Raw genomic sequence first — 23,159 nt, 5'->3', positions numbered from 1 at the left:
CGTTTTTTTCAGCATCCACCACTCTCTACAAATTCCGGCAATACCTGCCTTTAGCTGTAGCCCGTTCATCGAAGTAGGATTCTCTCCCTTCCTAATACTATTCCCTTCAATCATCTCCTCCTATGATGCATGGACACGGACACGGATATGCGGATACGATACGACACGACACGGAGATACGTCAAACTTCTAAAAATAAAGACACAATACGGCAATTAAAAATAATATAAATAAATAAATCTAAATATTATAAAATAAGCATTCAAATATACTATTCAAGTTCAAATTTATTTCGATAAACTTCAAACATTTAAAAAGATAATTCACTAAACAACTAAATTAGTCTTCAAAGTTGAAAAACTAAAAATCATCCAAACGACTTAAAAATTTCCTTTTAAAATATTAGTTATAATATTATATTTTCAAATCTTATAGTTACTGCGAACCTTGACAATTAACTCACCTAAGATTACATCTATATCGTCCATCCACACACTATGATATCCTTAAAAACAACCTATCACTCCAAACCCTCCCACCACTGACACAACTTTCTGATGTGTTCTCTAATCGTTCCTCTCACCACTTCCTCGCATTCTACAAAACTGGTATACATAAGAAATGAGAGGAAGATACTGAAGAGAAAAATTGAAGAGAAAGAAAGGTATTTATAGCTAATGAATAGAGGTTTACCCGATGGACTTCCGTCAGTTAAGTCGCGCGTGTTAGTGGAATTTTGTCCTCACATGAGGTATTTACAACAAATTAAAATAACAATTAGAGTGCAAAAAAAATTAATTTAACATAATATATTCTTATATTACTCAATATTATAAGTTTATGTAATATTGTTAATTTAACATAAATTCTTATAAATATTATTCATTCCATTTTCTCATAACAATTCAAGTGACAAAATTAATTAATTCGACTAAATTTTTATTAATTTAACAAAAATATTAGAAATTTATCTAAGTACTTAAATTAAAATTTTTAAATAAATAAACTTGTGTATTATACAATTTAAAAATTAAAGAATTTAGTGATAGAAACCTGATTTGTGGAAGAATTCCGTCGTTGATCAATTCTTTATGTACTCAACCAGCTTAAATAAATTCCCTACAAAAATAAATTGTAACTAAAAATTAAACATAAGAGGAGAAAATAAAAATATTACAAGCAAGAAAAACTTACTGTTGTGAAGAAGGAACAAATGAAGTTGGAAGAACAAATAAGAAAGGTGAAAGAGAGAGAACACGGGGAGGCTTTGTAAATTGGAAGAACGAATAAGAAAAATGCAAGAGAAGAAGAAGAAAACACGGGGGAGAGTATATAAAGACCATCAATCTGTCGCTTACAATAGACACCGGGTTTCAAAATATTTTTAAAAAACTAAAATCTATGTCGCTCAGAACCGACGCAAGCTTTAAAATATTTAAAAACAAGAATTAGTGTCGCTCAGTGTCGCCTACAAGTGACACCCATAATTTATGTCGCTTAAAAGCGACACTATTTTATTTAAAGCAATGCCAGCATTTAAAAATTATTAAAATGTGTGTCGGTTATAAACGACATTAAATGTTTACGTCGGTTTAAAAGTGACATAGACATTTTATGATGCTTTTAAGTAACAGTAAATCCGACGTCATGTTCAGTGGATGTCGTAACTCTCTTGTCCGCCACTATATTATATTAAATCGACACAACAACTAAGACAATAAAACCCTTTTGTAATAGTGTTCAACAGCAGGTTGGGTCTCTCTCTCTCTCTCTTCATATGATATGCACATATAAAATACAGGAGATCAACTGCTAACTAGCTATCTTTCTCCTTCGAAATGTTAGAGTTCACCCTCAACTGTGTAACCAACAGATGCATTCAAAAGCAGTACATTTCCCTATTTGTTCGCTTAGTTTAAAAAATTTAATATACAGCTGTGGTTTGGCAATATCTAATTATTATTTATATATTTTATATATTATCCATGATCAAACTTATTTAGCTTTATGGAAAACTCATCAACTCGGGCCGCAACCTGATCGCACTGCACGTGCAAGCTACGTGTCTTTACACAAATATAACTTGGCAGAGTAGGTGTATTACTTTCCTTTCCTACACAATTTGCATAACTGGTTAATAAAAACTATAAGTTTAATTTTATGCAAAGAGAGATAAACTTTGGGTAATGCTATCTACATACTTATTTTTACTTTTTATCTATTTTTTCAATTTTGAATCGTTGGATCAAATGAATTAAAAAAGATAAATTGAAAATAGCATTACCCTTTGCTTATTGATACGATTGCGAGGATGAGTATGAGTCTACGATATGAACAGTATTTTCCCCCTAACATTGAAAAGGAGAAAATCAAAGTACTGGTTTGTGAATTATGACTAATTTGTAGTTTTAGTCTACAAATTAAAGATCTATTATAAGTAGTGCATGAGTTCGACAAATGTGAAGCGTTAGTCCTTTACGATAACTCCGTAAGAATCTTTGGCCAAAATCTGAGGAGTATCTTTAAGAAGAGTAAATTAGAGAAGGGGTCTTTTGATATGGGTCCAATTTTATAAGCTTGTTCTGATATGGGTCAAATGTATTACACAGTCATAGGTGAGGTCTAATAAGTAGAGCAATCATCCACGTCAGCAATTAAGGTGTTCATACTTGGATTTCAAACTACATTAGTTGCCATTGAATGTTTTATTAGGACTCTTCCAGAAATTGACTTGAACTTTAAATTACAAATCATGGTTTCAACAACCCTAATCCACTCTTGTTTTGAATATTCCTTGCGATTCCTACGGATTAGCATCCAAATTTGAATTTCGAATTCGTATGAAGCTATTAGAACTATAAGGAACATCTCTGTAGATGATGAAAGCAAACATGACAAATATCTGATTTGGGGGTTTTTTGGTTTTTGCTACCTGGATAACAGGTATGGCACTTCCCCACGAGATTTCAAATACATGATTTGCGTTACGATAACTCCGTAAGAATCTTTGGCCAAAATCTGAGGAGTATCTTTAAGAAGAGTAAATTAGAGAAGGGGTCTTTTGATATGGGTCCAATTTTATAAGCTTGTTCTGATATGGGTCAAATGTATTACACAGTCATAGGTGAGGTCTAATAAGTAGAGCAATCATCCACGTCAGCAATTAAGGTGTTCATACTTTGATTTCAAACTACATTAATTGCCATTGAATGTTTTATTAGGACTCTTCCAGAAATTGACTTGAACTTTAAATTACAAATCATGGTTTCAACAACCTTAATCCACTCTTGTTTTGAATATTCCTTGCGATTCCTACGGATTAGCATCCAAATTTGAATTTCGAATTCGTATGAAGCTATTAGAACTATAAGGAACATCTCTGTAGATGATGAAAGCAAACATGACAAATATCTGATTTGGGGGTTTTTTAGTTTTTGCTACCTGGATAACAGGTATGGCACTTCCCCATGAGATTTCAAATACATGATTTGCGAGTTGTATATGTGATTGTGTTATATAAGTATTGCTCCACTGGATTTTAACATTGAGGTTCAGGGGCTTTTGACATTACCAAGATGGAGGACTGCACCTTATTGTCGAAAACGAGAATCATGTAAAATTACATGTTTCTAATCAAAAAAATAAAAAATAAAAAATGTATAATTACATGTTCCACCAAGATAGGTGGTTGTAATAGGATAGGTAGTTTAGCTTGTACACGTACTTATATGACAAATAGTTTAGATTGTAAAAATACTAATATGACAGGTAGCTTAGATTGTAAAAAATCTAACAGAAATTTGGGTTATGCCGTCAAATAGGGAATCTAACATAAGTAATTAAAAGCCTCCTTAAAATAGATTGATAAGTATTTCAAATTCAAAAAAATATTATCAAGAAATTGGAAAGCAGAAGATGAAAGAAACTGAAGAATTACTCTTTTTTATGATGGATAACTAATGATGATACAAATCTACAGCGTGGGAAATTTGTAGACAACGTTTAAAAGCTATAAAAGGGTAAAATAGTGATCACAGTGTAAAAAGGTTAACCTAACAACAAAAAGTGCTGATATTGTGTCCTAGGACCTAAATAAAAAATAACTAAAAATTGGACTAATCCTAATGTTGGGCCATAAAATTAGATCTATTTCAAGTTACCTCATTAAGGAGTTGCCTGTATGCTCCATTTAATAAGAATCCTCAAAGAATTAGTGTCAATAACCAGTGTTCCATATTTTGTTGAATACATGTATAGCTATAATGAATTTTTAGTTTATAGATTAAAGCTACAATTGAGGACAAGCTTTGGTATAGTAGAAATCTTGCTTATTTATGACCTAAAGGTCACGAGTTTAAGTTGTAGAAATAATCTCTTTGTAAAGTTAGAGTAATATTATATACGGTAGATGTTCTCCCCAACTCTCATAAAACGTAAAATCTTATTGGTTTGAGCTGCCATTTTTAGATTAAAAGTATAATTCAATGATAGTTCATTGCATCAATTAAGTTATACATACTTTTAATTAAGTACATAATTAATGCCAATTAAAATTATTAATTAAATACCGATTCCATCAAAACGTCAGTACAGCAATTCATACATGGCAGTGACGGTTCGACGTTCTGTCATCAAAGCATTATCCTCTTCTGACTTTGTCGCAGCATCATTCAACTCAACTTGCAGATAATTTCATCCCCACCGAATTTCAGTTCAGCCACAACTTTTGAAAATTCCACCAGAGATTTTTCTTTTTTTTTTTTTTCGAAAAAATCCACGTCAACTTATCAAAAATTCATTTTAACGTTGTATTTATACGCAAAATTATGAATGAACTATTATTCTTTTACCGGACAAACTTACAACATACATGCATTTTAGCAATATTTTACACTAATTGTGAAAATCCTATGTTCGATACTTTGTAATCTGCGTACTTACTTGAACGAGGCCATCGGTAGGTAAGGTACAATTTTCAACTAGCCTCTTCTGAGTTTGAAAGAAATGGATAACCGTGGTTTGTCACTAATTGCTCATCTTTTTAGAAAGAAAAAATAAATAAATCGAATAATGTATCATGCTTTTTGTCAAACATAATAATATGATTAGTTGTCACAATAACATCCTCGTTTAATGCCTTGGGATCCTCATGATCGGACAACACAGATCGTTAGATTTTGATCTAACAGTTACAAACAAAAAGATTCCTCTAAAAATTATAATAATTGTAATCGTTGAATTAAAATCCAACGATCCGTGTTATCTGATCAGAGCATCCGAGGCATTGCCTCGAAGAGGATCCAATTCCTATAAATACCAACCCACATCTAGAGATAGGTCATATACATACAAACGAAAAACAATTTCCATTCAAAATATATGCTACAAATGGCAATTCCAAGGCTTCCACATATCTTACAGCTTTTAGTTCTTTTGATTCTATCTACTTCGTGGGCAACTTCAGCTGATCCTGAGAACTTTGTTCATTGCCTTCTAAACCATTCCCAACCTTCTCACCCGATTGCCCCAGCAATTTACTCTCCCAACAATGCTTCCTACTCATCCGTTTTGGAATCTTACATCCGAAACCTCCGATTCAACACATCTACAACCCGAAAACCCTTCCTCATCCTCACTGCATTGCATGAGTCCCACGTGCAAATATCCGTTGTTTGTGCCCAGATCCATAACTTGCAAATGAAGATTAGAAGTGGAGGCCATGATTACGAGGGTGTATCGTACGTGGCTGAAGTTCCATTCTTCATCCTCGACATGTTTAATCTTCGGTCCATCCACGTAGACATCAAATCCGAGACTGCATGGGTCCAGGCGGGGGCTACTCTTGGTGAAGTTTACTATAGAATTGCCGAGAAAAGCAAAACCCATGGCTTTCCCGCTAGTGTTTGCCCTACAGTTGGCGTTGGAGGCCATTTCAGTGGCGGTGGATATGGTAATATGATGAGAAAGTACGGCTTGTCAGTTGACAACATAGTTGATGCACAACTTGTGAATGTGCATGGTGAACTTCTCGACCGAAAATCAATGGGAGAAGACCTTTTTTGGGCCGTTACAGGAGGCGGAGGAGCCAGCTTTGGAGTTGTGATCGCGTATAAAATTAATCTTGTACGCGTTCCAGAAATAGTTACTGTTTTCAATGTTTCAAGAATCCTGGAACAAAATGCGACAGACATTGTCTACCGTTGGCAATATATCGCGCATAAGCTTGACGATGACTTGTTCATCAGGCTTACCATGGATGTTGTAAATGGTACTAGTTCAAATAATAGTGGAGGAAACAATAAGACTCTTAAGGCTTCATTTCTTGCCATGTTTCTCGGAGACTCTGAGAGGCTCCTTTCAATCATGAACAAGAGCCTCCCTGAATTGGGTTTGAAGCAATCTGATTGCGCCGAAATGAGCTGGGCTCAATCTGTGCTTTTCTGGACGGGGTTCCCAACTGGGACAGCTACTGAAGCTTTGCTTTCTAGAACACCTCAAGTTCTTACACGCTTGAAGAGAAAATCAGACTATGTCAAAAAACCAATTCCAAAAATTGGTTTGATGTGGATTTTTCAGAAAATGATTGAGCTTGAGAAACCAATGTTGACCTTTAACCCCTACGGCGGAAAAATGAGTGAGATATCGGCGTCGGCAACTCCATTTCCTCATAGAGCTGGGAATCTTTGGAAGGTTCAGTATGCAACAAACTGGGACATACTAGGGACCAAGGCAGCAGATCATTATATTGAATTGACAAGAAAGCTCCACATGTACATGACTCCTTTTGTTTCCAAAAATCCAAGGGAAGCCTTTTACAACTACAAGGATCTTGACATTGGGATCAACCATAATGGTAATGGCATTTCAAGCTATTTGGAGGGGAGAGTTTATGGCATTAAGTACTTCAAGCATAACTTTGATAGGTTGGTGAATGTGAAGACCAAGGTCGATCCTGGTAATTTCTTTAGGAATGAACAAAGTATCCCAACTCTTCCACACTAAAGAGGAAATAGTTATAACTAGCATTATGATTGATATGGTCGTTTAGCTTGTTTGTTATGTTTTTTTTATGTATATCTTTAATATTGTTTGTAAAATAAAAAATTGTACTCTATGTTTTAATCAGCCAAAGAAATAAAGTGACACACCTCGATTGAGATCAGGGCATGCTGGCCGTCACGTGGAAGTGACGTAACCATATGCACAGTGCATAAGCTAATAAAATAATAATAAAAGTAATAATACGAATAAATAAAATCCAGCTTAACACAAGGTAAAAACATACATGTGCAAGCAATGTGTGACAACAAAGTTCAGAGCACGAAGACCTAATGCAGTCCGGGAGAAAACGACACTACAAAAGCACACCCGAAGATGGTCCTACACTGGTGATAGTCTGTCAGATATGCCGGGGAAATCCTCGGGGAAGCCACCAAACGTGCTAGCCAACTAGAACCTGGAGGGGCGCAAAACAAAAGCGTGAGTGGGCAAAAACAAAGCTTTTCAAAAACCATTTCAAAACAAGTTCTAACCCCTCGCCATAAAACCCGTATACTTCCCAGAAAAAAATATAATATACATACATATATAAGTCATGCTCAATAATATGTCGTGCCATATGCCTCGAAGTAAAATGCAAGTGCTCAGGAAATGCCAAATCAAATGCCTTGAAATCTATCAGCCGGAGTCACCTAATGTGACCTATACGGCTGAATCTAGAGCTCGAATCTCCATCTCACTAACTATACCTGCACACGAGTCGGAACCACCTAAAGTGGTCTGTACGACAGGCCTGGGTGTAACATAAGTACGCTCAAGTGCTACGATCACGTGAAGGCTGGGCGAATAATCGCGGGTCACCTACGAGTCGGAACCACCTAAAGTGGTCTGTACGACAGGACTGTGCACCTAACTTGGATCCAAGATGAGCGTGTGGTGCGGGAGGTGAACATCACGTGAAGGACTGTGCCCAACTCTGGGCGGGAGCACTAACACCGAGGGTGCAGGTTATGAGCTCTCTATGTATCTAGAATCACTACTGAACGTAAATATAAATCATACTCACCTGGCACTTACCTGTGCGTCCGCAGAGCCAAACATATATATATATATATATATATATATATATATATATATATATATATATATATATATGCAACTAATAATGCGTAAATGATGGCAAACAATAACCATGGCATATAAATGAATAAACGTTTCAAATCAATTTCTGGGAAAACATGAGTATATAGGTATATACGGAAAACTAAAAGTCCACTCATTGGTATGTAGAAAGGTCGTAACCCCCTTGCCTCGAGTGACCACGCTCGTCCTCGGGATAGGTCTCACCTATATGCGAAACAACTATAAAAACGTTAATTTTAAAGCACATAACCAACCTTATGAAATAACTTCTCATACAATGCTCAAATGGGGTGTATGAATAAACCAACGTGATCTACTCAACCTCAGGAACATCCCTAAATTTTTAGAAAATTTTTTCACCGTCGCATGCGCCCCCACACGCCGGCCAAGGCACGGCCACGCGCAGGCACGTGCCTGGCACGCTGACGGCATCAGTTAACGCCGTCAGGAATATTCCGTTAACGCCGTTAGGAATATTCCGTCTGTTTTGACGAAATATTCCGTCATCTTCTCCGGCGAGGCTCCGGCGCCGTCGTCGATGCCAGAAAATCGGGAAAACTTTAAATCCTCCTATCTTCTTCGTTTTTCAACCAAATTTCACAAAATTGGTACCAAATTGAAGCTTACAACGAGAGGAACAAGTTCATACCACTTTCAAGTGCTAAAATCCACGAAATCTTGCCAGGAAAACACCACCAACTCCGGCCAACTTCGAAACTTACGATCCCGACGTCCAAAACCTTCAAACGAACCACCCTGAGCCTCCTAAGGACCTCACCAAGCTTCCTACAAGCTTGAAATTCCCAAAAACATAAGAATTTACGTGTGCATGAACAGTGACAAAAATCGGGTATCCCGAGTTCGACGTGAAAATGAAGGTATCCTTACCTGAAATGGGTATGGTTGAACTTCTACGGACCTCACGAGCATGGATATGTACTTTGTTTCTTCGATCTGTGAAGATTACAGGGGTTTTGGGGTATGACAGTACAAATGGAGGGGAAAATGGGAAGGGAAATGGCACGGGACAGGATGCAGGGCAGGGAAAGGGTGAAGGAAATGTGTGGGGGAATGTGTGTGGTCCACAACCAGCCACACCAAGCTCAAAACAACCATACAACGTAAAAATCACACTAGGGGCAAAATCGTCCTTTCATGCGTACGTTTTAAAAATTCCGGAACGGGCTGTCACATAAAGAAGAAGAAAGATATTGCTTCCAATATTCCAATTTGTTAGTACTTAATTATTACAAGTTTCAATAAAAATCACTCCAAAAATTGAAAAATTACTAGGTTTTTCGGGGTTTCACTTTTCTATCTTCTTGTTAAAAAATTTACATGTTCATTTAAAGACATTCCGTCATACAAATTTAGTGGGGTCTAATTGGCTTTTTTCTAACTTGCTTTGATCAACATGTTGTAAAGTTGAAGGCAATATTAATAGTGATTAGTAATGTAGATAAGTAAATTGTAATTAAATTATAAAACTTTGACACAACAACAGTTGTAATTAGATTATAAATACTTCCAATAATCTAGAAATAAGTACCACTAAACTAAAATGATCATATGCAGCTTTCTGCAACCTTACAAAATGCCAACTAGAGTTACAACCATTGAAGGATGATTTGTCATATATATTATTCATATTCGTAATTTTTATTTGCTATTAAAAATTAATGCCATCCAAGATACTAGATGGCGGGCGTTACATTGGCAATACGTTGCAATGTTCAAATAGGGAAGTATTTAAACAAAAAGAAGAAAAAGGAGGTGATCTTATCCATTTTCTCATTTTACATCCTTGTTTAATATGGCTGTTGAATTGAATATAAATATAAAAAAAAATTAAGTGACAAAAATAAGGGAAGAGGATCCTCTTTGGATTCTCTTTGTAGGAATTCGGAAGTTCAATTAATTGTGTCCGTTCATCGTACATTATACGGTTAATTTTTATTAGGTAATGTTTATATTTAATTTTAAGTCAAAAATTATAATTTTTAACCATCCAATGTACGATGAACATACACAATTAAACAGTGTATACCTTTATTTAATTTTGGCCATTAAATAAAAAATAAAAAAAGTCACATCTTTTGAAAATTCTTCTTGTATATGGGCAGCTCATCATTTCTATTTTCTTCTCTCTCTTGATGTGGAGATAAATAGCATATATAAAGGAGTTTGCTTCAACTGAAGGGATACCGTGATCATATATCAACAAGGAAATATATCCGCAACCCAGTTTGCCTATCACTGTAAGTCGGAGGGAGGCTATTCGCAGGCCTTAAAAGCCATTTACAACTGAAAAATAAAACTTTTTTTTTTTTTTTTTGAAAACCGAAAAATAAAACATAATTCTGTCCAAAATTATAGTTCTATAAAAAATTATTTTAAAATCAAGTCATATTCATATATCATCTTCATCTAACCAAAGGGGTTAAACATATCCGTTTAATAATTTATTTGTTTTAAGCTTGTACTTTAAATTTATTAGTTAATTTAATTAAAATATCGTTATATGTTTTCAAATCTAACTGTTGTATTTGAATAAATTATTGCAACACTGATACTTTTTTGGCTAAATAATGACCTAGTGGATTTCATAGAATTATAACATAGTTATCAGTTAGTGATGAGTTTTTCAATAAATCAGACCATTTTTTTACTTTTAAAACTTTAATCTGCTCTATTAGAGATTGCCTAAGTGACCTTTGGCTCCCTCCTCCTCTTTTTTTTTTTTTTTTTTTTAACCCTTTCCATAGATTGAGCCTCAATTATTTGACTCCCAACTCAATAACAGAGCCAAGTACAAGGCTCCTTTGAGCTATGGTATGGGGAGAGTTTTGGTTCTTTAAGCTTAAAAATATTAAGGAAATTTTTATTTACACCCAATAATTATCTTTTTACACCCAACTTGAAAATTTTGTCGGGCAAACTTACCTTTTTACCCTCAAATACAAAATTGACAAGCTTAAAAATAAATAAAAAAATAAAAAAGAACACAAACGCATAAACCCTCCCAACCACCTACAATGGCAGTAATCGGACATGATTCCGATTGTCATTACAAAAATTGTCGTCGCCGACCTACTCTTTATCTCATCAATGTTCTTCGTGCTTGTCTCTATGGGACTAGATTTTGGTCCGACTACTATTTTCTTAAAAAAAAAAAAAAAAAATTTTAAAAAATGGATAATGAGTGGCAAACCACGGTTATTAATTGCTTTCGGAGCCTAGGAAGATTTATAGAGGCATTTCAGCCCCTTCTGACCACAAGTCTGGCTTCCACACCAGCAGTGGATTTCGAACCCGAGACCTCTGCACATTTTTTGTAGTTTCCTTAAAACTTAATGGACCAATTAAAAAATAAATAAAAAACTTGCAAATTGCAGCTCAAAAGACCGGTGTGATCCTGCAATTCGTGGAATAAGGATGCAGTCCCAAACGTGGACAAGTTAAAAAGCTATATATGCTTTCAAGGATGACAAAGCTGGTAGTCATTTGAAATTGGATGAAGAAGGAATTGAATAGAGACCAAAATTTGAGAGAGAGAGAGAGAGAGAGAGAGAGAGAGATCAACATCAGAAGCCCTATATTTTTCTGATGAACCCAACTTAGCTCAGGCAACACGATCTCCCGATTTCGTTGAAGGCCACAACCCTCCTCCATTATCATTTTACCTTCTTCTCCACCCTCCATTAATCCCTCTTTTCGATTTCCGGCAACCCACCCGACCACCAACTGGGGCTCTCAGGACCACTTCGACCCACTCATTTGCTAGTTGATAATATCATTCTACACCCATCTTTTCATTAGGTCTACATAAAATTTCCCAAATATTAATCACTTAGCTATTTTATAATTTTAATTGTAATATTCCACGTAGGGAATTAAAATTTTGAATATTAAGGCTGTTTTTGAGGAAAAAAAAGAGAATGTTAAATAAATTCATCACTTTAACCAATATTACAATTTAAAGGTAATAAGTTAAAACTTTCATACGACAAATGGTTTCTTATTTTATTCACTTGAAAGTTTTGATGTTAGAAGCTTAGAAAACACAGTATGAATTCCTTGCTTCAATTGTTACTTTCAGGTTTACTATTATATAATTTTATGTAGGCAACAAAAGATTGAAAAATTGATTTCATAGTAATAATTTTAAATTAGCCCTCCTACAAAATAATTACTGACTACACCATTGTCCCAACTGCGTTAATAATTTTATGCTTATGGCCCCAAACCCTTTCCATAGATTGAACCTTAATTATTTGACTCCCAACTACTTTAATAATTTTAAGCTTGTGGCCCTAAACATTGAGGATATGTACCTCCACGTACTCCTCTCCATCGTGCATGAACAGGGGTTGACTGTTGAAAATTAAAATAGGGCAGATACAACACCAAATCAGATTACTTTCGAAAATATACACAGAAAAATAAAATAAAATACTGATTAGCAGAGAGTAGTCTCTAAATTGTTTTCGAAATTGAGCGTGGACAATGTTTACCGATCAATCGGAGGACTTAATTTTTTAATTTGATGGAATATTGGGATTGAATTATTTACAAATAATTAACATTATATATTGTTTAGAGAATGGTTATTTAGCAAATAAGCATGATTTTATTTGATTTTGCATGACGCGGGCTTTGAGTTTTAAGCAACGTGTTTCACGGGCTTTGAGCTTTAAAGCAGACCTCACTCAGTTCACTATCTTGAAGACTCTCCCAGACTCATACTGAATCTTCTCTCCTCAATCCTCCCTCTCGTATCTCGATCCCTCTCTCCCAAAGTCCAGGCTGACTGTCATCCCTCTCGATTCTCAGTCTCTCTGTCAAACTCGAAGGGACAAACAACGAAGTCAGTCTCTCTCTCTCTCTCTCTCTCTCTCTCTGTCGAACTCTAGGGGACGAACGATGGAGTCGAACAACTCGAAACGATGAATCAATCATGTCCTCCATCTGACTCAGACCCATATTTGCAGGGAAGACGAGTTCTGCTGATGGACCCTTTCAGTTTCAAGGTATTATGTTTTAGGGATTTTGTTGGTTTCTTGAATCTTGACCTCTGTTCTGTTCAATTTCAAATCTTTTGTTGAATTGAATTTGAATTTTCTGTTGGGTATTATTAAGATTATGTTTGGTTGATTAGTGGAACGTTTCATGCAAATTGGGTTTGAATCTTCTGTTGGCAATTTATGAAACATGTATTCTCCTCTCTGAGAACTGGGAGAAGGCTGCGATTCCTGCCTTGTACTGACTTACAGTGATAATTGGACCAGTGGAAAACAGGCCGAGTTAAGTCCAGTTCCAAATCTCAGAATTCATATACCCACCCCAGCCTGCCTCGTTGCATTTTAAAACAGGTCCGGTGTGGTCTTTATAACTTTAGGCATGGACCGGTAGGAAAAACCAAGATGGACATTCATCCAAGACAGAGGAAAAGCAACAAGAAAATAAAGACACTTAAACTTGGAGTTTCCATCAAAATATGCCAAAGGAAAGCGAGCAAATCTGCACAACCCTAGCTAGTTCCTTACCATGAAATCTAACCCTTCCACATGCCACTTATTTCCTCCAAAATAACAAAAGCATGTCCAAACATATAATATTTTGCATATATGTGGATGTAGTTGCACGTTATACCGCCATAGATGTAGATGTACCAATATTATCATAGAAATAAATAAATATTTATTTTTTGCTTTGAATTTTCTACAGGTCAAAAGGGGGAGGTGACTTGTGCATAATTCCTGCCTGATGTATTCTTAATTTGGAAATTGTCTCGCTCAAACCCATATCCTTTGTAAAACCCACATTTAGAGATAGATCATATATGCATACAAACCAAGAACAATTTCCAATCAAAATATATGCTACAAATGGCAATTCCAAGGCTTCCCCATATCTTACAGCTTTCAGTTCTTGTGCTACTATCTATTTCATGGGCAGTTTCAGTTTCAGCTTCAGCTGATCATGAGACCTTTGTTGATTGCCTTCTAAACCATTCCCAACCCTCTCACCCGATTGCCCCAGCAATTCACACTTCCAACAATGCTTCCTACTCATCCATTTTGGAATCTTACATCCGAAACCTCCGATTCAACACATCTACAACCCGAAAACCCTTCCTCATCCTCACTGCATTGCATGAGTCCCACGTGCAAATATCCGTTGTTTGTGCCCAAATCCATAACTTCCAAATGAAGATTAGAAGTGGAGGCCATGATTTCGAGGGTTTATCATACGTGGCTGAATTTCCATTCTTCATCCTCGACATGTTTAATCTTCGATCCATCCACGTAGACATCAAATCCGAGACTGCATAGGTCCAGGCTGGGGCTACTCTTGGTGAACTTTACTATAGAATTGCTGAGAAAAGCAAAATCCATGGCTTTCCCGCTGGTGTTTGCCCTACAGTTGGTGTTGGAGGCCACTGTAAGGATATAAAGAATGGTTAGGATCATGCCAAGTGTTATAAGATTGTACTCTTTAGTTAGTTAGTTAGAGTTGTTATTTTCAGTATATATATACACCAATGTAATAGCTTGGATAATAAGAAAACAGTATATGTGAAATCTCTTTCTCTCTCTTCAACCTTCTCTTGTTTTCAATCTCTCTCTCTAGTTCTTGAAACCCTAGCTATAGTTCTTGATCTTTCTACGTTAACATGGTATCATTCGCCCTTGCTGCTCACGCTGATTCCTCCGATCTTCTGGCTGCTTCCGCTCATCTTCTCTCTCTGTGAATCTTGCTGTCTTCTTGGCAGACTTCTGGTATTTTCTTTTTCTGTAATTTCGAGGGTTTCTGGATTTCTTCATCTTCTCCTTTCTGTGTTTCTACGACTGTGCACGCAAGGTGTTTGTGCTATTTCCTCTATCTTGTTGTTCATCTTTCTTCTGCAAACATGGTGACTGCGTCGCAGTTACAAATTCTCCAATCTCCGATTACTAGTCTTATTTCTACAATCTCTACGTCTGTGAATGTTAAGCTTGACGAGTCTAATTACTTGAATTGGCATTTTCAAATGCAATTGTTGCTTGAGGGTCACGATATCATGGGGTTTGTTGATGGATCGCATGTCTGTCCACCTCGATATGTGACTTGTTCTGATGCGTCTGAAAGCTCTGCACCTTCTTCTCCTCGATCTGAGAATGAAGCCTACATTGTTTGGAAAATGCATGATCGTGCTCTCATGCAGCTGATCACTGCTACTTTATCACCAGTTGCAATTTCTTGTGCGATTGGTAGCACTAGTGCCTGTGTTTTGTGGAATCGGTTGAAAGAACAGTTTTCAGCGGTTTCGCGGACTAGTATTTTTCAGCTTAAGTCTAATCTTCAGACTATTCGCAAGGGTTCTGACTCGGTGTCTCAATACATGCAACGTATTAAGGAGGCTCGGGATTATTTGTCTGCTGCTGGAGTAACCTTTGATGATGAGGATATTGTTATTCTCGCTCTTAATGGGCTACCTTCTGAGTACAATATTTTTCGAAGTGTGATAAGGGGACGTGAGCATGTCATCTCTCTCCAAGAATTTCGTGTGCAACTGCTTGCTGAAGAACTGATTGTGGATAGTACTGTGAACTCTTAATTCATGACTGCCATGGTTGCTGATCATTCTAGCCCTAAACCTTCTACAGGCCTGTCTCCGTCTGCAAGCCCTAATCTTGGGTTTTCTTCACATAATCTTGGTCCTCATGGTGGTTATTCTGGTCCTCCAGGCGGGTATAGGTCCGCTAATAACAACAGGAAGGGTAAAGGGAAGTTTAATCACAGCTATCGGTATCCTAATCCTAATTCGCGCCCACAGTTTTTCAATAATGTTTCTAATCCGACTCATGGTTCCTCTGGAGTGCTTGGTCCTCATCCACAAGTTTCTTGTCAGTTGTGCAATACCTTTGGTCACACTGCTCCATTTTGTACTTCAAAACAAATGGATCGTCAGGGCTGTCATATTTGTGGTAAATCTAATCATTCCACTTGGTATTGTTTTTTCAATGACAAAGGGCCTAACTATGGTGGTCCTCATCATTCTCAATCACATGTTCGTGCATATGATCCTTCTGCACCAGCATTCCCTACTCCATCTCATATGCAAGCGCTGCATACATCTAGCTCTCAAGCACCTCCAGGTTCACAACCACCAGTCTGGATCACTGACTCGGGCGCTACAAATCATATGACGGCTGATCTTAGCAACCTGACTTTGGCATCTCCTTATCCTACCAATGAAACAGTGCAAACAGCTAATGGTGAAGGTTTGCAAATCACTCATATTGGTAGTTCTGTTATTCGACACCTGTGCAACCTCTTAAACTTAATTCAGTTCTCTATGTTCCTAGACTTTCCAACAACTTGTTATCAGTTCACAGGATCTGTCTCGATAACAATTGTTGGTTAATCTTTGATGCTTATTCTTTCTGGATACAGGCCAAAGCCACAGGGAGGATATTATACAAAGGGCAATGCAGTAATGGACTTTACCCTCTTTCCTCACTAGCCACTCATCCCTCCCTTCGTCCTCCCAGCATTTCTCAAGCTTCTGCATTCCTTGGCCAGCGTGTTGGTTCTAATCTCTGGCATAGTAGGTTAGGACATCCTTCTAATAACATTGTCGATCTTATGTTACATAAGTCCTCCATTTCGTGTAATAAGGATGATATCCCTTTGCTATGTCATGGCTGTTTAAAGGGAAAATCGATGAAACTCCCGTTTCAGTCTAGTACTCATACATCTGTAATTCCTTTTGAGGTTGTGCATAGTGACCTTTGGGGTCCTTCTCCATGTTCTTCCAGTGATGGTTATCGATATTATGTGACTCTCATTGATGAGTGCACTCGATACTGTTGGTTGTTTCCTCTTGTCAATAAATCTGATTTCTTTGAAATCTTTGTTGCCTTTCATTCATTTGTGCAAACTCAATTTTCTGTGTGTATCAAAACTTTACAATCTGATGGTGGTGGAGAGTATACCAGTGGTAAACTTCGACGTTTTCTTAATAGCACAGGCATTTTACATCATATATCTTGTCCCCATACCCCAGAACAAAATGGATTGGCTGAGAGGAAACATAGACACATTGTAGAAACCACTATCACCTTATTACAGTCTGCAACATTACCCTCTACTTTCTGGTCTTTTGCCTGTCAAGCAGCTGTATATCTTATCAATCGTATGCCTACCCCAACCTTGAAAAACTATTCACCTTTTGAACGATTATTTGGAGTCCCTCCCCTCTTAACACATCTTCGAGTGTTTGGGTGTTCTTGTTTTCCATTGTTGCGACCTTATAATCACACTAAGTTACAACCTAAAACCACTGAATGTGTATTTCTTGGTTATGCATCCAAGTACAAAGGTTTCATTTGCTTTGATGTATTAAAGGGTAGAGTGTACATATCGCGACATGTTGTTTTTTATGAGTCCCGATTTCCTTATCCTTTTTTGACCATGTCTTCTACACCCAAGGGTGTCCAGTCCCATGTGTCTCCACCCTCCCCTCCATCTCCTGTTCCTACCTTGAATAATTTACTCGTTCAGCATCAGGTTCCCACTCCACCATCCCCACCTCAGTCTTCCTCGACATCAACTAGTGTTCTTACTTCCTCGCCATCCCTCCCACTGTCTACTGGATCTCTACCATCTCTTCCTGGTCCTATACCACTGCCCTCATCTGATCCTGATTCACCTCAGTCCATTATTGTCCCTACAGGCTCCTCCCTTACACTCCCTGTGGATCCTGATTTTAGAACTGAACTTCTTCAAGTGGTCTTGCCTATTGCCCCACTTAACTTGCATCCTATGCAAACTCGGAGTAAAAATGGTATAATCAAGAAGAAGGTGTTTCTCAACACGGTTCCTGATTCTAGTCTTCTTGATCTCACTCAAGTGGAACCTGCCACTCATAAATCTGCTTTAAAAGTTCCAGTTTGGTTGAGTGCTATACGAGAAGAGCTTGTTGCATTAGCGTCTCAACAGACTTGGAGCTTAGTTCCTCTACCCCCCCATAAGAACCTAGTTGGGTATAAATGGGTGTTCAAACTTAAGAAGAATTCCGATGGCTCAATTGCTCGACATAAGGCTCGTCTGGTTGCTAAGGGGTTTAGTCAGGAGCCTGGTTTGAATTATGGGGAGACCTTTAGTCCAGTGGTTAAGCCTACTACTGTGCGCTTAGTCCTCGCATTGGCAGCTCATTTTAATTGGTCTCTTCGACAGTTGGATGTCAAGAATGCATTTCTGCATGGGGTATTGAATGAAGAAGTCTATATGGCTCAACCACCAGGTTTTGAAGATCCTTCTCGACCTGATTTAGTGTGTAAACTGCATAAGTCACTGTATGGTTTGAAACAGGCTCCTCGCGCTTGGAATGAACGTTTCACAAGTTTTCTTCCCTCTCTCGGATTCCAGTCTACATATTCTGACTCTTCCCTATTTGTCAAGCCTGTTGGACGTGATGTTGTTATTCTTTTACTATATGTCGATGACATCATTATCTCTGGGAGTTCCTCTATCGTTATTAACCAGGTTATTCAATCCTTGACCACTGAGTTTGATATCAAAGACTTGGGCGAGCTTCATTATTTTTTAGGGATTCAGATCACTAAAACCTCTCAAGGTTTATTTTTGTCCCAGACAAAGTATATACAGGATCTCTTGGAGAAAGTTGAGATGGTTGACTGTAAGGCTTGTGATACCCCTTGCTTGCCCTACAACAGACTTCTTAAAGATGATGGTACCCCTTATAACCATCCTACTGCATATCGGAGCATCGTTGGTGCCTTGCAATATCTTACCTTTACTCGCCCCGATATTGCCTTCTCCGTTCATCAGGTCTGTCAATTTATGCAGTCTCCCATGGTGTCTCACTTCACAGCTGTTAAACGTATCTTGAGGTATCTCAAGGGTACATTATCTGTTGGTATTTCTTATACTCGGGGTGAGTTATCCTTGAAGGCGTTCAGTGATGCAGATTGGGCAGGAGACCCAAATGATCGACGTTCCACTACTGGCATGGTTGTGTTTCTGGGCAGCAATCCCATCTCGTGGTCGTCTAAGAAACAAACTACAGTCTCTCGCTCCTCTACCGAGGCTGAGTATCGAGCTATGTCGACCACATCTGCTGAACTTGACTGGATTCAGCAATTGTTGAAGTTTATGCACATTAGCCCTACTACTACTCCTGTCCTTTTCTGTGATAATCTCTCTGCTATTGCCCTATCGTTCAACCCTGTTCAACATCAACGGACAAAGCATATCGAGATTGACATGCACTTTGTGCGAGAACGGGTTGCTCAGAACCAGCTTCTTGTTCAGTTTGTGTCCTCCCGCGAACAGTTTGCTGACATCCTTACCAAGGGTCTCAGTACTCCTCTATTTCGATCCCATTGCTTCAACCTCATGCTTGGTCTTCCTCACCATGAGTTTGCGGGGGAATGTAAGGATATAAAGAATGGTTAGGATCATGCCAAGTGTTATAAGATTGTACTCTTTAGTTAGTTAGTTAGAGTTGTTATTTTCAGTATATATATACACCAATGTAATAGCTTGGATAATAAGAAAACAGTATATGTGAAATCTCTTTCTCTCTCTTCAACCTTCTCTTGTTTTCAATCTCTCTCTCTAGTTCTTGAAACCCTAGCTATAGTTCTTGATCTTTCTACGTTAACAGCCACTTCAGTGGCGGTGGATACGGTAATATGATGAGAAAGTACGGCTTGTCAGTTGACAACATAGTTGATGCACAACTTGTAAATGTGCACGGTAAACTTCTCGACCGAAAATCAATGGGAGAAGACCTTTTTTGGGCCATTACCGGAGGCGGAGGAGCCAGCTTTGGAGTTGTGATCGCGTACAAAATTAATCTTGTACGCATTCCAGAAACAGTTACTGTTTTCAAGGTTCCGAGAACCCTGGAACAAAATGCAACGGACATCGTCTATCGTTGGCAATATATCGCGGATAAGCTTGACAATGACTTGTTCATCAGGCTTATCATGGATATTGTAAATGGTACTACTTCAAATAGTAGTGGAGAAAACAATAAGACTCTTAGAGCTTCATTTATTGCCATGTTTCTCGGAGACTCTGAGAGGCTTCTCTCAATCATGAACAAGAGCTTCCCTGAATTGGGTATGAAGCAATCTGATTGCAATGAAATGAGCTGGGCTCAATCTGTGCTTTTCTGGACGAGCTTCCCAACCGGGACAGCAACTGAAGCTTTGCTTTCAAGAACACCTCAAGTGCTTACACACTTCAAGAGGAAGTCAGACTATGTCAAAAAACCAATTCCAAAAGCTGGTTTGAAGTGGATTTTTCAGAAAATGATTGAGCTTGAGGCACCATTGTTGACCTTCAACCCCCACGGCGGAAAAATGAGTGAGATATCAGCATCGGCAACTCCATTTCCTCATAGAGCTGGGAATCTCTGGATGGTTCAGTATGCAACAAACTGGAACATACAAGGGACTGAGGCATCAGATCATTATATTGATCTGACAAGAAAGCTCTATATGTACATGACTCCTTTTGTTTCCAAGAATCCAAGGGAAGCCTTTTACAGCTACAAGGATCTTGACATTGGGACCAACCATAATGCTAATGGCATTGCAAGCTATTTGGAGGGGAGAGTTTTCGGCATTAAGTACTTCAGGCATAACTTTGATAGGTTGGTGAATGTGAAGACAAAGGTCGACCCTGGTAATTTCTTTAGGAATGAACAAAGTATCCCACCACTTCCATACAGTCATTATTTAGCTTCTTGTTGTGCATGTTTTTTTTCTCTTGCTTTGGGGTTAGTTATGTACATCTTTAATCAGCCAAAGAAATAAAAAAGAAGAAAGATATTGCTTACAAGGTTGCAATTTGTTAGTACTTAATTATTACAAGTTTCAAGAAAAATCTCTCCAAAATTTGACAAATGAGTAGGCTTTCTGGGATTTCACTTTTCTAACTTCTTGTTAAAAAATTTACTTGTTCACTTAAAGACATTCCGTCATTGAAAATTTAGTAGGGACTAATTGGCTTTTTCTAACTTGCTTTGATCAACATGTTGTAGCATGTCTCGCATTGGAATCTTGATTGAATTATACATACAACTTATATTGAATGATATTACATCGTGCCCCTTCGCATAAAATTTCACATATAATGAATGGCACATGTGATTAAGTTTGAGACAATAAAATTGTTTTCGTGTGTGTGGCCCACAATGTCATTGCGTGGGGATGCGATTCACCAAGTTGAGACAAACAAAACCGTCTGCCCCCTCTTCCCACACACACCCCCCCCCCCCCCCCAAAAAAAAAAAAATCACCGGATTAGGTATGCGAAGGCCTCCTCTTTTCTATCACTTTGTTTGAGAATTACATCTGATATGTCAAATTAAACTATTATTTTATTACATTATTTTTTTTTTCTTAATTTCTATCTTATACTTTAAATTTTACATATAAATATTTCATAATAAAAATCATATTAATTTCTGAGCCTTCAGAGCATCAGCGTCGAACCGTAATCCAAACCCCCCACTTTTCATGGTGTTGGAGTTGAGTCCGTGGTGGGTGGGTCTTCATCGTTGAGAATCTGGTTGGGGAGCCAAAACGCAAGGTCGTCCAACGTATCAGCCATCTGGGTAGTCCTTGAAATAGCTGAGAAGAGCACAGAGAAAGTGAAGTGGAGAAAAAAGTAGAGAGAGAAAGTGAGGTTTGAGATATGGAGGTTTTGCTACTTGGTGAAGGTATAATAATGGCGAAGCCAGCTGGGTTTGATGGTCCTACAAAGAGACTTACAGGGACCCAGCATATATGGATAAGCAGAGGTTAGTGAGAACGAGAGAACAGAGGATGCAGATATCTTTGGGACGATGATAGGCTTTATTGAAAGTTGAGAGGGAGCCCCTGATAAATGACTTTAAAATATTAATACAAGACATTTAATAAGGGGTGTGCTATCCACACATCTTATTTTACTTCTCACACACCCCTTGATAATTTATGTCCGTTGATCTTCTTCGATTCATCCAATCTAACGGTTGAAAATTAAAAAGGTGTGTGAGAAGTAAAATGGAGTGTGTGGATATCACACCCCTTTAATAATTAGTAAAAAAAAAAATTGAAGCCACTGTCAAATTTGACAGCAAGCTCCTTTGCTCCCATTCCATGTCATGCTATATAGGATTTGGCATTTCGGTGGGAAACAATTAGTGGCCGTTTTTTTTTTCTTGTTATAGCTTACGTTGACAATTTGACATCTTTTTTGAAGATACTCTTAGAAGACCATATTAATATATGGATCATTTCTATCTTCTTCTTTCTCTTGATCTGGAGATAAATAGGATACATAGAGGAGTTTGATTCAACTGAGGTGACACCGTGATCAATATCAATATCTAGTCTACAAGGAAATATATACGCATCTAAATTTGTTTTTTTTTTTTTTTTTTTTTTTTGGTGAAAAAGAAAAATCCCAGTTGGTTGGTATGGCCTATGGGTCTTTTATTCCTAAAATTATGAAATCTCCATGTGCTAAAAAATTGAAAAGTTGTCAGCGATGCTGGAACTGTGGCCACTTACTCACTTGTTCCTCCTCCATCTCACTCAACCCTTGCCATAGATTGAACCTCAATTATTTAACTCCCAACTCCTCTAATAATTTCAAGCTTGTGGCCCTGAACATTTAACTCTAACTCTTAGGTGAACGGGTTCACCGTTCACGTGCTAAGCCACTAATACAATGTATATGCATATTTTTTTGAAAATAATTTGTATTAGTGGTTTAAAACGTCGTAACGGTAATAAACATGTTTTACGAAAGTTTCTCTCATCAATTATCTCATGTGAACCTCATTTTTTATCAGATTTTGTCAGTGGTGACCTCGCCATTCACATGTGTTGCTTTTATTTTTATATATTTATAGGTAAATTATACAAAACTATTTCAAGTATAGTCGAACCACAATCTCATACTTGATGTTTTAAATATTGCAATATCATACTTTATCTTACAAATTC

At 37.5% G+C, this 23,159-nt stretch overlaps 1 protein-coding gene and 1 pseudogene across 1 annotated transcript; both read left to right on the top strand.

Annotated features, from left to right (window-relative positions):
* The first annotated feature begins 5,334 nt into the window (after positions 1 to 5,334).
* Positions 5,335 to 7,035, top strand: LOC137726625 (berberine bridge enzyme-like 8). Its single transcript, XM_068465565.1, has one exon. It carries the CDS (start codon positions 5,380 to 5,382, stop codon positions 7,000 to 7,002), a length of 1,623 nt encoding a protein of 540 aa, XP_068321666.1. The 5' UTR covers positions 5,335 to 5,379; the 3' UTR covers positions 7,003 to 7,035.
* A 6,854-nt stretch (positions 7,036 to 13,889) lies between these two features.
* On the top strand, positions 13,890 to 21,228 carry LOC137724623 (berberine bridge enzyme-like 8; annotated as a pseudogene).
* The last annotated feature ends 1,931 nt before the right edge of the window (positions 21,229 to 23,159 follow it).

The sequence above is a fragment of the Pyrus communis genome, chromosome 2, assembly GCF_963583255.1.
Source record: "Pyrus communis chromosome 2, drPyrComm1.1, whole genome shotgun sequence".
In the NCBI taxonomy this organism is placed as follows: Eukaryota; Viridiplantae; Streptophyta; class Magnoliopsida; order Rosales; family Rosaceae; genus Pyrus; species Pyrus communis.
This window is presented reverse-complemented; position numbering and strand designations above follow the sequence as displayed.